This window comes from Rhinoraja longicauda, chromosome 10 (genome assembly GCF_053455715.1).
Source record: "Rhinoraja longicauda isolate Sanriku21f chromosome 10, sRhiLon1.1, whole genome shotgun sequence".
NCBI lineage: Eukaryota > Metazoa > Chordata > Chondrichthyes > Rajiformes > Arhynchobatidae > Rhinoraja > Rhinoraja longicauda.
In genome coordinates this window covers 49,315,612-49,331,578 of record NC_135962.1, presented here as the reverse complement: position 1 = coordinate 49,331,578, position 15,967 = coordinate 49,315,612, and the positions used below count along the sequence as shown (strand labels likewise).

At 43.5% G+C, this 15,967-nt stretch overlaps 1 protein-coding gene across 8 annotated transcripts in view; it reads right to left on the bottom strand.

The window, feature by feature from the left end:
- The window catches only part of vrk1 (VRK serine/threonine kinase 1), a 57,697-nt gene extending 42,349 nt beyond the window's left edge, over positions 1-15,348 (bottom strand). For 3 of the 8 annotated variants that reach the window (XM_078406846.1, XM_078406839.1, XM_078406845.1), the window contains exons 1-4: positions 15,301-15,348; positions 7,517-7,544; positions 6,692-6,851; positions 997-1,052 (exon numbers count right to left, since the gene is read on the bottom strand). In XM_078406846.1, coding sequence (XP_078262972.1) covers positions 997-1,052; positions 6,692-6,851 — 216 coding nt within the window. In that variant the 5' untranslated portion in view covers positions 7,517-7,544; positions 15,301-15,348. Of the gene's footprint in view, positions 1-996; positions 1,053-6,691; positions 6,852-7,516; positions 7,545-7,772; positions 7,815-14,971; positions 15,232-15,279 lie in introns of those variants that run through there. The other 5 variants (XM_078406842.1, XM_078406844.1, XM_078406840.1 and 2 more) reach the window with 5 other exon arrangements.
- Between the last annotated feature and the right edge of the window lie 619 nt (positions 15,349-15,967).

The following is a 15,967-nucleotide window of genomic DNA, read 5'->3' as shown; positions in this document are numbered from 1 at the left end:
TGGCTTCCCACTAATCTTTGCAATGTTATATGCTTTATCTTTTAGGTTTATACTGTCCTTGACTTTCTGTTTCAGCCTTTCTCTTTGTCCCCATAGAATCTTTCTCCCTCTTTTGAATGAAAAGTTCTTGCATTTTCTGAATTATTCCCAGAAATTCCTGTCATTGCTGTTCCACCATCATTCCTGCTAGGAACCCTTTCCAGTCAACTTTGGCCAGCTCCTCCCTCATGTCTCTGTAGTCCCCTTTGCTCAGTTGTAATACCAACATACCTGATTTCATCTTATCCCTCTCAAATTGCAGGTTAAATCTTATCATATTGTGCTCGCTACCTCCTAGTAGTTCCTTTACCTTGAGTTCCCTCATCAAATCTGGTTCATTACACAACACTAAATCCAGAATTGCACTTTCCATGGTAGGCTCCACTACAAGTTGCTCTAAGAAACCATCTCAGAGGCACTCTACAAATTCCCTTTCTCGGGGTCCAGTACCAACCTGATTTTCCCAGTCTACCTGCATATCGAAATCTCCTATGACCACCGTAACATTGTTGTATCGTCTGATGTAACTTGTACCCTATATCCTGGCTACTGTTTATAACTCAAATTAGGGTCTTTTTACCCATGCTGAGACAACTACCTCAATGCAGACACTGAAGCTTTTCTGGAACGGTTTAGACTTTCGACTTTAGAGATACAGCCCTTTGGCCCGCAGAGTTCCCGCCAACCGGCAATCACCCCGTACACCACGGACAATTTACAAATTTGTCCATTTTCAGGCCACCCAACGCGAAACAGATATGAAAGCAATCAGTTAATGAAAATTTCCAGTACCATCTGCCATCCAGATAACTTAAACAGGCTGCATTCTAATGGTTAACTGGCTAGCAACTATAACACTCAAGGAAATGTGCTACAAATTAGCGTTATCAATGCATTTCAACTCAATTCAGATGAAATAATTTAACATTAAAAAGGTCTAAATTTACTTGTACTTACGACTTTAATGACATAGGAAGCATTATTCCCAACTGCCTTGGTTGAATTTTCATCAGCTAAAAGACAAAAATTAAAATACAAATCTAATTTCAGTCAATTCCAGTATCAGCTTTATACAATTGTCAACACCAATTAAAACATCCACATATTGTGCAAGAGAACATTCAACTGCCATTTATCATTAGGAACAGAATGACCTATTTTGGGGGGAAATAAAACAGGATTTAGATTGAACAAAACAAAGTGCTGGAGGAACTCAGTGGGTCGGGCAGCATATGGAGGAACCCGCTGAGTTCTTGCAGAATTGTGTGTTTTCCTCAAGATTTTAGCGTTTGTGTTACAATTTAAATCCAGTTGGCTCAAGGTCATATGCCTAAAATGGGACTGGCATTATTAATCCTCTGCAGTAGGTTTGAGAATCTAACATTCAAGCAAAAATCTTAGAGGTTGGAAGTTCTAAACTAGGGTAACTATAGAAATTAAATAGCTTGTAGCTTTTATTGCACAAAGTTCACCAGTAGCCTGATACCATGGTGACATTGGGAAAAAGTGCATAACATTTTATCTTTAGCTTCATTGATATCAGATAATTGGAATGTAGCCTCAAGAACTATGTGATACCAACAAAATGTCTGTACGTCGTGATTTTCTGTTAATAAGACATATGCCTGACCAAAACAATTAGGGTGCATAGGATTTCACAAATCCAAGCCTACTGGTAGAGACAGAGACCTGAGGAACTTGATAAAATAATAACATCTCCCCTCAGTTTCAACAAAATTAAAAAGGTAGTTAATAACTTCTGGAAATGAGGTTGTGCAGTTAGAATCAATGGTGCCAAGATAGCTAATGTAGAGATTAGCAAGTTCCAAGGCATTATTATCAAAAATCTGTCCTGGATCAACCACATTGAAGTTACAGCTGAGAAAGAAAGCACACTAATGCCTCTACATCCCCCGAAGACGAAGGAAGCTTGTCATGTCTCCAACAACTCTCACCAACTTCTACAGATGCACCATAGAGAGCAGCCTATGGCAATGCATCACACTGGATAGAAAATTGGTTGACAGACAGAAAGCAAAGAGTGGGGATAAATGGGTCCCTTTCGGAATGGCAGGCAGTGACCAGTGGGGTACCGCAAGGTTCGGTGCTGGGACCCCAGCTATTTACGATATACATTAATGACTTAGATGAAGGGATTAAAAGTACCATTAGCAAATTTGCAGATGATACTAAGCAGGGGGGTAGTGTGAATTGTGAGGAAGATGCAATAAGGCTGCAGGATGATTTAGACAGGTTGTGTGAATGGGCGGATACATGGCAGATGCAGTTTAATGTAGATAAGTGTGAGGTTATTCACTTTGGAAGTAAGAATAGAAAGGCAGATTATTATCTGAATGGTGTCAAGTTAGGAAGAGGGAATGTTCAACGAGATCTGGGTGTCCTAGTGCATCAGTCACTGAAAGGAAGCATGCAGGTACAGCAGGCAGTGAAGAAAGCCAATGGAATGTTGGCCTTCATTACAAGAGGAGTTGAGTATAGGAGCAAAGAGGTCCTTCTACAGTTGTACCGGGCCTTGGTGAGACCGCACCTGGAGTACTGTGCGCAGTTTTGGTCTCCAAATTTGAGGAAGGATATTCTTGCTATTGAGGGCGTGCAGCGTAGGTTCACTAGGTTAATTCCCGGAATGGCGGGACTGTCGTATGTTGAAAGGCTGGAGCAATTAGGCTTGTATACACTGGAATTTAGGATGAGGGGGGATCTTATTGAAACATATAAGATAATTAGGGGATTGGACACATTAGAGGCAGGAAACATGTTCCCAATGTTGGGGGAGTCCAGAACAAGGGGCCACAGTTTAAGAATAAGGGGTAGGCCATTTAGAACGGAGATGAGGAAGATCTTTTTCAGTCAGAGAGTGGTGAAGGTGTGGAATTCTCTGCCTCAGAAGGCAGTGGAGGCCAGTTAGTTGGATGCTTTGAAGAGAGAGCTGGATAGAGCTCTTAAGGATAGCGGAGTGAGGGGATATGGGGAGAAGGCAGGAACGGGGTACTGATTGAGAGTGATCAGCCATGATCGCATTGAATGGCGGTGCTGGCTCGAAGGGCTGAATGGCCTACTCCTGCACCTATTGTCTATTGCAAGAAATTGCAGCGTTGTGGGTGTAACCAAGTCCATCACAACGAGCTGTCCCATCCCCACCGCACCCCCCCCCCCCAAAAGCAACTAAAACTACACTTCACACTGCCTTGTAAACAACCAGCATAACCAAGGACCATTTACTCAGTCATTTCCTCCTCTCCCGTCTGGCAGATGATACAAGAAGCTTGAAGGCAATTACCACCAAATCCATGAACAACATCCTCCTCACTGTTACTGCTATCAGATATTAGATTTCTGAACTGTGTTCTCATGAGCCAACGATGTAGCCCCGATCTCTCAACCTACCTCAGAGGCCCTTGAACTTTTTTTTTAAACTGCACTCTCTCTAAACTGTAACACTATATTCTGCACTCTGGTATTTTCCTCTTTGCATTACCTGATGCATTTGTATATGACTTGGCTGCACAAAATTTCCATTGTGTCTCGATACATGACAATAATAAACCCACACTCTAGAATATCTCTACAGTAGCTGTAAAAGAAAGAACACTTCCTCTTTTTGGCATAAAAATAGATCTTATTTATACGTGTTCACATTGGGAACACAAATGGAATTCATTGGAAAAATAAACTAATTTTGCTGAATGGATTATCAGGTCTTTTGGCCAACAATACTCTTATTTATAGGCCTGAAATTTTCATTTGGTCATATGTTGATGATTCAACATAAATGATTCTAAACATGCTGTTTCAAAAGAGAACCCTCTATAATACTGACTCATCTGTTATTCAAATTAACTCAGTGAGTTAATCCAAGCACCATACAACGATCAGCCAAAACATTATGACCACTGACAGGTGAAGTGAATAACTTTGGTTATCTTGTATCAATGGTACCTGTCAACGGATGGGATGTTTTTGCGAGCAAGTGAACAGTCAGTTCTTGAACTTGATGTGATGGATGCAGGAGAAATGGGCAAGATTAAAGACCTGAGCGACTTTGACAAGGGCCAAATTGTTATGGCCAGACGACTGGGTCAGAGCATCTCTGAAATGGCAAGGCTTGTGGGGTGCTCCCGGTCAGCAGTGGTGAGTACCTACCAATAGGGTGTTGGGCACCCCAGGCTCATCGATGCACAAGGGCAACGAAGGCTATCCCGTCTGGTCCGAACCGACTGTGGGAAGGCGACAAGCCGATGGAAGGATTTGGATGTTCTGGGCAATGTTCTGCTGGGAAACCCTGGGTCCGGCCATTCATGTGGACGTCAATTTGACACATGTCACCTACCTAAACATCGTTGCAGACCAGGTACACACCTTCATGGCAATGGTATTCCCTGATTGCAGTGGCTTCTTTCAGCAGGATAATGCACCCTGCCACACTGCACACATTGATCGGGAATGGTTTGAGGAACACGATGAAGTGTTCATGGTGTTGCCCTGGCCTCCAAATTTTCAAGATCTCAATCCAATTGAGTATTTGGAGGATGTTCTCGATCGACAAATCTGATCCACAGCGGCCCCACCTCGCAACGTACAGGACTTGTAGGATCTGCTGCTAATGTTTTGGTGGCAGATACCATAAGACACCTTCAGGGATCTTGTAGAGTCCATGCCTCGGCAGGTCGGCACTGTTTTGGCAGCACATGGAGGGCCAACAGCATATTAGGCAGATGGTCGTAATGTTTTGGCTGATCGTTGTATATTATGCAAGTTGCAAAAGAATGTGTGCACTAAAAGTGTAAATACAAAGTGCAAACCATTAATGAATGTATTCAGAATATCAATGTAACACCAATGATGGCAATTGGCTATCCAATGAACGTTGAAAATTGCATGGAAGCAATATACAGAAAGCAGTCCATTCAGGATACAAACAAATATAACACACATAACAGTTTAGAAAGTGCGGTATTGTGGTAAATCTCTATGTATTACAGAATATATAGCTGGTTGCACTTCAAATTTGTCCTGCAAATCAAAGCTCAATTTAATATTTAAAGACAAAGTGTTGGAGTAACCCAGAGATTCAGACAGCATCTCTGGAGTTTGATTTGAATTAATTTGAATAACAGGGGAGCCAGTAGGGAACAGGGGAGTCTGAAGAAGGCTCTCGACCAGAAATGTCACCCATTCCTTCTTTCCAAAGATGCTGCCTGTCTCGCTGAGTTACTCCAGCATCTTGTATCTATCTCTGGAGAACATGGATAGATGATATATCGGTTTGGGACCCTTTATCACCTATTAAAGACACGTTATAAGTGAACAAAATTTTATCCAAATTGATTGACTCAGGTTAATCATGTTTAATCTAAACAACTGACATTTAAACATTTAATATATACACATTGTTTCAAGTTTTGCAAACATTACCAAAAACAAAAATTAATCTGTGAGCTCTCAACAAGTTGAACAATCCTATCATGAATTGTTTTGACAACAAAAAATGTCTAGTATTTATTTCCTTTTCTAAAGATGCAGACTTGAGCTACAGTTTCAACAGTTCTCTAGTTAGTCCCACACAGAAAATGTACTTGCCAACTGCAAACATTAACACTCCCAATAGTCAGTCCTTGTTTTATCAGGGTACATCACCGCATGGATTGGGAACAGCTCTATCCGCAAAAAATCGCAGAGAATTAAGGATGCAGCCCAGACCATCACATAAACCAATCTTCCTTCAATTGACACCATTTATACCTCACGCTGCCTTGGCTATCAGCATAATCAAGGACAAGTCACACCCTGGACACTCCCTTTTTCTGAAAAGCACATGTGCAGATTCTTATGGCGGTTTCTTCCCAGCTGTTATCAGGCAACTGAACCATCCTACCAATAACTTGAGGGCAGTGCCAAGCTATTATCTGTACGATGGAACAGCAGATGCTGGTTTACACCGTAGACACAAAATGCTGGAGTAACAGGCAGCATCTCTGGTAGAAGGAATGTGTGACGTTTCGGGTCAAGACCCTTCTTTAGAAGGTTACGCCTGCATTTTGTCTCTATCCAAGCTATTATCTACCTCATTAGAGACCCTCTGACTATATTTTAACAGACTTTACCTTGTACTAAACATTATTCACATTATTTCCTTTATCATGTATTTGTACACTGTGGATGGCTCGACTGTAATCATGTATCGTCTTTCCATTGACTGGTTAACACGCAAAAGCTTTTCACTGTACCAATAAACTAAACCTAACCTCAACATTGCACAAAAAAAACATTTACTACACCTCCCATTTAAAATATGCCCAAATCTCAATTTTATACATTCATAAATCACCACATTTATTAACTTATACTAACTTGGTTATCATCATCATCCCACACTCATGGTTAAGTAATTACACTGTAATTGAATCCAGGACTTGCCTGGCATCCACTACTAAGCCAACTGCAGGACAAAGTCAGTTAAAAGAAATATAAATATATTATTTCACCCGTGTCTTTGGGAATGTCACTTCGCATTAATTCCTCAGCTGCTACTGCTGATCAATGGCAAAAATGGTCTTATATAGTTTTCATGGTCTCATTACTGTAATTATCTGCAATTGGATCATTCCTTCTTGACCATTGCACATGAACTTACCTAGATACAAGAGACCAAATCCACCTTTCCCAATCGGCTTCCCAATTTTCCATTGCTTTTTTCCAGTGTCAGACATCACTTCTCCTGGTTTGAGTTCCTCTGCCATCTTCCGCTTGGGTGGAGCCCTTGCCCGGACATTTGCAACACGTTTGGGAGCCATCTATAAGTTTAAAAAATACACCATCTGGGATGGACACATTCTCACACAGCTTCAATGCAGAAAATAATCAATATATTGTAATTCATAGGACAATTGGAGATACCAATTAAAATCATGAGAGGAATAGGTCGGGTAGCGGCACAGAACCTCCCGCCCAGAGTAGATAAGTCGAAGACCAGAGGATGCAGGTTTAAGGTGAAGGGGGAAAGATTTAATAGGAATCTGAGAGGTAACTTTTTCACACACAGGGTGATGGGTGTATGGAACAAGCTGCTAGAGGAGGTAGATGAGGCACGGACCATCACAACATTTAAGAAACAGTTAGACAGGTACATGGATAGGACAGGTTTGGAGGGATATGTGCCAAACATGTAGGGAAGGTAGGACTTGGGACTGTTGGCCAGTGTGGTCAAGTTAGCCCGAAGAGCCTGTCTCTACTATAACTCTATTCCGAGAGTTATCATTGAAAAATCCTCAAACACAAGTTTTTCAGCAATATATTTTAAGAATGGTAAAACAGATTTCTGCATATTTTTTACTTAACTCCGAATTATCTATGGGCCAAGACGCAAGTTTACCCCAAAGCACCTCCTTTAATGTTAGATTGATTGTTAACAGGTACCACATTAGCATCTCAGGTCATATTTCTGGCCAATTTTGCCTACCTTGATAGCCAACGGTCTCCACTTCTTCCTAAAGCAAATCAAAGAAAAACAAATGCATTTATTAAGGCACTGTAAGGGGGAATCTATCATCAATGTAACACCAAGGAAATCACTTGTATTTATATAGGACCTTCAACAGCTTTGTCATTCCAGAGGACCTCACAACCAAAAATCATCTTGGAGGTATACTCCCTGCTAAAATATTTTTAAAAATTACGCACACTAATACCACAAAAAGAAAATTGACCAGGCAAACCTATGGTAGTAGAAAATCAAAACAGCTTCACATGCTGGATATCTGAAATGAAACAGAAAATGGTGGTGGTCAGGCAACAACTGGGGAAAGAGGCAGTTAACATTTCAGATCAAACACCTGGCAAGTCGCTGTGCGTTGATGTTGCCAAATATATTTATGGCATACAAATAAACATTGTCCCGCAAGCCCCTCCTGGATTTTATCCAAATGCCACTGCTAGAATGTAATAGCCTGGATTACATGTCCATATCTCTTCATCGATTCTAGCCAAGACAATATTACCAATAAGCCAAGATTACTATGTAGATGATCCACATATATTATCTCAAAAGAAAAACCTTTAGTTTTAGCTTAAAATCATCACTTGCCTTTTGAATCTAACATGTTGCCACAAGCCTAAAATTCTAAGATTTTAGGCAGAATTCTGATTAATTCACAACAATTTTAATTCATTCAGAAGCTGCTCAACCCTGATTCAATCTCTTGGCACAGAGCTCGTAGCTAACTGTCAAATAGATACTTGTCCAGATATTGCAGTTTGTCTGCCTTCCAAATAACCATTTTCCAATCCAATTTAACTTGAAGACTGGTCTCGACCCGAAAAAGTCACCCATTCCTTCTCTCAAGAGATGCTGCCTGACCCGCTGAGCTCCTCCAGAATTTTGTGCCTTAACTTTTCTAATCATGGACCTCATGATATAGTAAAAACTAGACAATGTTACATGTCCTCCAAAAATACCATCAACTCCATAAAGAAAGACCAATACATTTATCAAGCATTACCCAGTCATAAAGACACACAATTAGCTTGCCAGTCAAGATGTGTACTTATACTTTTGTTGCATTACTTCCAAATATTTTCTCAACATTCAAAGCAATAGCTTCAGATCCACAATTTTATGACGATGAAAATCAATTTCCTCCATCCAATTTTCTGGATTGTGGTCCAAATCCAGTGAATCAAGAAGTATCTGCAAGGCAATGCTGTAATCCAAGTCATTTCCTCTACAAGGGGGGATCTTATTGAAACATATAAGATAATTAGGGGATTGGACACATTAGAGGCAGGAAACATGTTCCCAATGTTGGGGGAGTCCAGAACAAGGGGCCACAGTTTAAGAATAACGGGTAGGCCATTTAGAACGGAGACGAGGAATAACTTTTTCAGTCAGAGAGTGGTGAAGGTGTGGAATTCTCTGCCTCAGAAGGCAGTGGAGGCCAGTTCGTTGGATGCTTTCAAGAGAGAGCTGGATAGAGCTCTTAAGGATAGCGGAGTGAGGGGGTATGGGGAGAAGGCAGGAACGGGGTACTGATTGAGAGTGATCAGCCATGATCGCATTGAATGGCGGTGCTGGCTCGAAGGGCTGAATGGCCTACTCCTGCACCTATTGTCTATTGTCTAACTACAAGATGAACGTTTTGGAGTCAATCACAAGTTAAACTAAGCAACAACCTCTCTCTTTAGTCTAACACACTTCAGTCTATATTTTCCTTTAATCTGCATCCTGTATTATAACATTTGTTATGACCTCATTATTTTACTTGCACAAGTTTCTGAAAATAATGTTTAATTTTTATCTCCATCTTCATACAACACACAACTTGCACTGCGTACTCTCATCTCATTCAAAACAGGATAAAATAAAAACATGTTGACGTTTAGCCCCACCCAATTCTTCAACAAGTCTCCCAATGTTGCTCTTTTCCTGAGCATAATATATTGTATGCATATTAAGTAAATTCCATCCATTTCTGCAAAATCTACACACAATCTACTTCAAACTGAATTCCTTTGGAATTTTATAAGCTATTCAATATAAATCATTCATCATTCCTTGCACATCTCATCCTTCTAGTAGCTCAAGTTTTGCCTGTGCAATTTCTCAAAGGTTTATATCTACCTTCCTATTTGCATCTCAGGTAACCGACAAGCCTCAGTGGCAGCATTTTTCATTTCGGTATCAGAGGTTGCGAGTTCAAGTCTTCCTCCAAAGACTTAAAAACAAAACGCAGGGGCAGATAAAGTAGTTAAAAGTACCATCTTTTGAGTGAGATGTCAAACTGAGGTTCCATCTGCTTATTCTGGTGGATGCAAAGTCTCCCACAGCCCTATTTTAAAGAAAAGCAATGGGATTCATTGACCTTGGGGAGTATTTATTCCCCCCTCAACATTACTAAAACAGATGACCTGGCCATAAATACAATGTTATTTGTGACGGCTTGTTCACAAATAGTTTATCTCACATTGCAATATTTGAAATTATTTTACAGGTTACAAAGGACTTTCGGGTACCCTAAATCAGACACAGATGGCACCACAGAAATGCAAGTCTTTTTTAAGTTGCACATTATCAAAATATATTTTTCTCTCTTGTTAATGACAAGAGACCATGTGTGCAACATGTGTGCAACAGCAATATAAAAGGTGAATGATAACAGAAGAATTACATCAGCTAGATTATTTCAGTAAGAAGCAGAAGCAGGCCACGGTCCCTCAAACCTGCTCCACCATTTAATAAGATCACATTTGATCTTATTTCTCTCTAAATTCTTATTTCTTTCAGCTCACCTCCTAACAATCGGTGTCAACAACACCTGTCTTTTAGTAGCTTGGGACATTGTCTTGAAAATTGGTCAGTGGCATGTACAGAACAAGAAACAACAAAGTTACTCAAACTTTGTAAACTCAAAATACTTCAACCGTCATAATTCATGGTTACACAAATTAAAATTCTTCTTCAGCCTTGTAATATCATGTAACCCAAGCTAGGAAGACAGAAATCGTCCAGTTACATCGGCTTTGAATGTCATCACAACTCCAACAATTGCATTAGAGCTTTGTTCAACATATTTGTCCAAATTTCACCATGACTAGCTCACTGCATGTGAAATGACATCACAAAAGTGATGACATGGCAGTGTTTATGATGCGGCATGTCTTCAAAAATCACAAATTTGTCACCAAAGGTGCAAATATATACTTATAATAGCATGTTCACAGAATTTGCTATTGGCATCATCCTGGAAAGTCAACGAACCCGGGAGAAACAATCCAAAATTTCAAGGTGTTTTTTTAAAAATGAATTATGGGAAAAGAAAGCACATATCATAATTACCAGTAATTTAGATCAATTGGTATTTCAGCTCTCGTAAATGCCGACTATGGAATCAAAATTTTCACCACATAAGAGACCATTCAACTTATTTTGTTACTCTCTGAGAGAGCTATGCAATTTCTTCCACTTATCTGCTTTCTTCCCATTGCCTGGCCAGCTCTCCTAAAAAAAATCCATCTTATTTTTTGGAAGTCTGAATCTGCTTTGAACTGCGCCATTCAGTCCACACGCATAACCCATATAGGCTCCAGTCACCTGTCACTTTAATTCGCTGAACTTTTGTTTCCACGTTTGTCTTTCACTTTGGCATCCATTGTCATTAAATGTCTTGTCTTTCAAGTTTAGTTTAGAGATACAGCATGGAAACAGGTCCTTCAGCCAAACTAGTTCATGTTTACCATCGATCACCCGTTCACACTTTTTAAGTTAGTTTAGTGTCACGTATACCAAGGTACAGTGAAAAACTTTTGTTGTGTCCTAGCCAGTCAGTGGAAAGACAACACATGATTACAATCGAGCCATTCAGAGTGTACAGATACATGATAAGGGAATAATGTCTTGTGCAAGATAACGGCAGTAATGCCTGATCAAAGATAGTCTGAAGGTCACCAATGAGGTAGATAATTGTTCAGGACTATTCTCTAGTTGTGGAAGGATGGTCCAGTTGCCTGATAACAGCAGGGAAGAAACAGTTCCTGAATCTGGAGGTGTGCATTTTCACACCTGTATACCTTTTGCCCGAAGGGGGAAGAGGGAACGGCCAGGGTGCGACTCGTCCTTGATTATGCTGCTGGCCTTGCCAAGGCAGCGTGAGGTATAAATTGAGTTAATGGAAGGGAGGTTGGTTTGTGTAATGGTCTGGGCTGCGCCCACAATTCATTGCAATTTTTTGCAGTTTTGGATGGAGCTGTTCCCAAACCAAGCCGCGATGCATCCCGATAAAATGCTTTCTACAGTGCGCCTGTAGAAGTTGGTGAGAGTTGTTGGGGACATGCTAAACTTCCTAAGCCTTCTAAGGAAGTAGAGGAGTTAGTGTGCTTTATTCGTCATTGCTTCAATATGGGAGGTCCTGAAGTTGTTGGTGATATTGACTCCTGGGAATTTGAAGTTTTCAACCGTCTCTACCTCGGCGCCGTCAATGCAAACTATGGTATGTGTGCCGCTTCGCTTCCTGAAGTCAATCACTATCTTCTTTGTCTTGCTGACATTGAGAGAATGGTTGTCTCGACACCAGGACTTGAGTTTCCCAATCTCCTTCCTGTACTCTGTCTCATCATCATTTGATATTCGGTCCACAATGTAGTGTTGTCTGCGAATTTGTAAATTAAATTAGACTTCTTAGACTCCCATCACAGAGAATGATTTGTCCCCTATCCTCACTGATTGGGGTCTGTTGGTCAGGAAGTCGAGGATTCAGTTGTAAAGAGTGCCGACTCCAAGTCCTGTGAGTTTGGATGGTATAATGGTGTTAAAGGCAGAGCTGTAGGCTATGAATAGGAGTCAGACATAGGCGTGTCTCTCTTATCCAGGTGTTCCAGCGTTGAGTGTAGGGCCAGGGCGATGGCGTCGCCCGTAGACCTATTGTCTATATTATGCCACTTTCACATCCACACCCTCTACACTTGGGGAACCTTCCAATCTGAAAGGATCCTAGTAACCTACAAACGCGCACGACTTTGGGATGTGGGAGGAAATCGACGCAGTCAGAGGGAGAATGTGTAAACTCCGTACAGTAAGCGCCCAAGGTCAGGATCGAACACAGGTCTTTGGCACTGTGAGTCACCAATTCTAACAGGTGTGCCACCATGCTGCCCAACACTGGACTTCCCCTTTGCCCGCTCATCCCTGCACTTTCTCTACAGCACAGAATTTTTTTCTAACTTCTCTGAAGAAGAATCAAAGGGCAGGTTACAGAGCACAAAAACATGCTCTTCGGCTCATTTCTTCTGTGCTGACCATGCCTATCTGCATGAATCCCATTACTCTGTCCATCTCTACTTTTCTCTCCAAGTACCTGCCCAAATGTCTTTTAAATACTGTCATTTACCTTGTTTCTCTTCAGGCAGAAGCTGCCTAATTTATTAAGAGTTTCGATCAACTTCTGTTTTCATTTCAGATCTCCAATATCTGCAGTATATTCCTTATCTGGGTTAGTTTGCAAACTTTCCCAAACTGACCAACTTGCACCTTCCCATATCTATCCGTTCACTCCTTCCATCAGTCTGAAGTGTCTCGACCTGAAACGGGTTCCATTCCTTCTCTCCCGAGATGCTGCCTGTCCCGCTGAGTTACTCCAGCATTTCGTGTCTACCTTCGATTTAAACCAACATCTGTAGATTTTCTTCCTACGCTACTTGCAGATTATGTTTTTGGGAATCCTGCACCAGTTCCAAGTCCTTTTGCATCTCTGATTTCTGGATTCTCTCCCCATTTAAAAATAGTCTATGCCTTTATTCTTACTACCAAAATGCATGACTCCACACTTTGCCACACTATATTTTATCTTCTACTTCTCTGCCCACTCTCCCAACCTGTCCAAGTCCTGCAGAATCCCTGCTTTCTCTGCACTACCTGCCCTTCCAACTATTTTTGTATCATCCGCAAACTTGGCCACAAAGCCTTCAATCCCCTCATCCAAATCATTGATATACCACGTGAAGTGTAGTGGCCCCTGCGGAACTCCACTAGTCACTGGCAGCCAACCAAAAAGCCTCCTTTATTGCCAATCTTTGGCTTCTGCCATCCAGCCAAACTGCTAACTATGCTAGGAATTTATTTAGTCAGAGGGTGGAATTTTTCACCACAGATATCCAATAGATATTTTTAAAGCAGAGATAGATAGATTCATGATTAGTACAGGTGTCAGGGGTTTAGGGGAGAAGGCAGGAGAATGCAGTTAGGAGGGAGAAATAGATCAGCCATGATTGAATGGCGTAGTAAACTTGATGGGCCAAATGGCTTAATTCTGCTCCTCTTATTTATACCCCAATATAAACTCCCCCAACATAATCCCCATATCCCCAATATAAACCCACCATTCCTCCAATAAAAAACCCACATACCCCAATAGAACTGTGTATCCAACAAAATTATGTATGCTCTTTCTCCCACCCAATGTAATCACCTCTCTCCAAATTAGCCCTCTACCCCTCCCAGTTGTGTCTCAACCCCCTCAGCAACAACTATCCATCACACCCCATCCCCTCCGGCCAGACAGTATTGTCCCCATATCCTGCACCCACACCCTATTGCCAGTCCATGCCCCCTCAGCCCTCTCCTCAACACCCCTCCCTAGCCCTGGCCTCCCATCAACTCACCTCACCTGGCCTCATCTTAACCCATCAGCTCAGCACACCACTCCCCTCCCCACCTCAACACTCCTAACCCCAAACCAGCCTCTCCCAGCCCAGTTCTCTCCTCGTCTCTCCACTCTCCTCACCCCACACCTCTCCCCGCCCCCTCCACTCACCTCAACCCTCCTCCACCACCCCTCTCCACACTTCACCCCACCCCTCTCCACTTTCCTCACTCCACTCTCCACTCCACTCTCCACACCACTTTCCTCACTCCACTCCCCACCACTTTCCTCACTCCACTCACTTCTCTCCTCTACACACCCCTCACCCACCCCTCTACACACTCCTCACCCACCCCTCTACACACTCCTCAACACACTCCTCACCCACCCCTCTACACACTCCTCACCCACCCCTCTACACACTCCTCACCCCACCCCTCTACGCACTCCTCGCCCCACCCCTCTCCACACCCCACCCCTCTACGCACTCCTCGCCCCACCCCTCTCCACACCCCACCCCTCTACGCACTCCTCGCCCCACCCCTCTACGCACTCCTCGCCCCACCCCTCTACGCACTCCTCACCCCTCTGCGCACTCCTCGCCCCACCCCTCTCCACACCCCACCCCTCTACGCACTCCTCGCCCCACCCCTCTACGCACTCCCCACCCCTCTGCGCACTCCTCGCCCCACCCCTCTCCACACCCCACCGCTCTCCTCGCCCCAATTCAGTGCAGCCCCTCCCGGCCAGCGGGGAAATCCGCCTGACAACCGCTGCCCGCTCACCGAGCGCCGGCGACGAGGCTGCTTACTCCGTGCGGGGTTCGAGGTACAGTCAGAGACACCTCCCTCCTGACCCTCAGTCTGAAGAAGGGTCTCGACCCGAAACGTCTCCCGAGATGCTGCCTGACCTGCTGAGTTACTCCAGCATTTTGTGAATAAATCCCTCCTGACCCTGCCGGCCGCAGCTCGTTCCCCGCCCCGCCTGAGCTGAGGGCCGCCACTACCCTGGCCTGGCCTGGCCCGGCGCTGCGCTGCCCTGCCCGCTCAGTGCTCGGTCCCCGCACCCCGCCTGAGGGCCGGCCCGGCCTTACCCGCTGGGTTCCCGCTCTCACCTCCACTCACTCCAAACTTGGCGCACTCACTCTGACCCGCCGCAATCCGCGCTCCTCATTCGCCAGAGCCCCGCCACCGTGACAGCGCCTCCCATTGGCCCATCTCTCGCACTACGTAACCACAGGGCGGGGCCAACCCAGCCGCTGTCAATCACCCCCCCGCCCCCGCACTGCAACAAGGACAACCTGGGACAGACGCTGCGCGGGACAGGCAGCAATGCTGGAGCAACTCTAGTGGGACAGGCAGCAATGTTGGAGCAACTCTAGTGGGACAGGCAGCAATGTTGGAGCAACTCTAGAGGGACAGGCAGCATCTCTGCAGATAGATGGAAGGAATGGGCGACGTTTCGGGGTCGAGACCCTTTCTGCAGACTGGGCACGCAGATGACAGCAACACTCCCTGCAAACACTGTGCAGGAAGCAACTGCAGATGCTGGTTTACAGCGAATATAGAGTTACAGCACGTCAGGCAATCGCGCTCTAGACATAAAAATCTGAAGACCCTTCTTCAGACCCGAAAAGTCACCCATTCCTATTATCCAGAGTTGATGCCTGCCCCGCTGAGTTACTCCAGAATTTTGTGTCTTATCTTCTGCAAACTCTGTGGACAGGCACAAAGTGCTGGAGTAACTCAGTCATTTCTACCTGTTACTGTTTTCAACAGTAT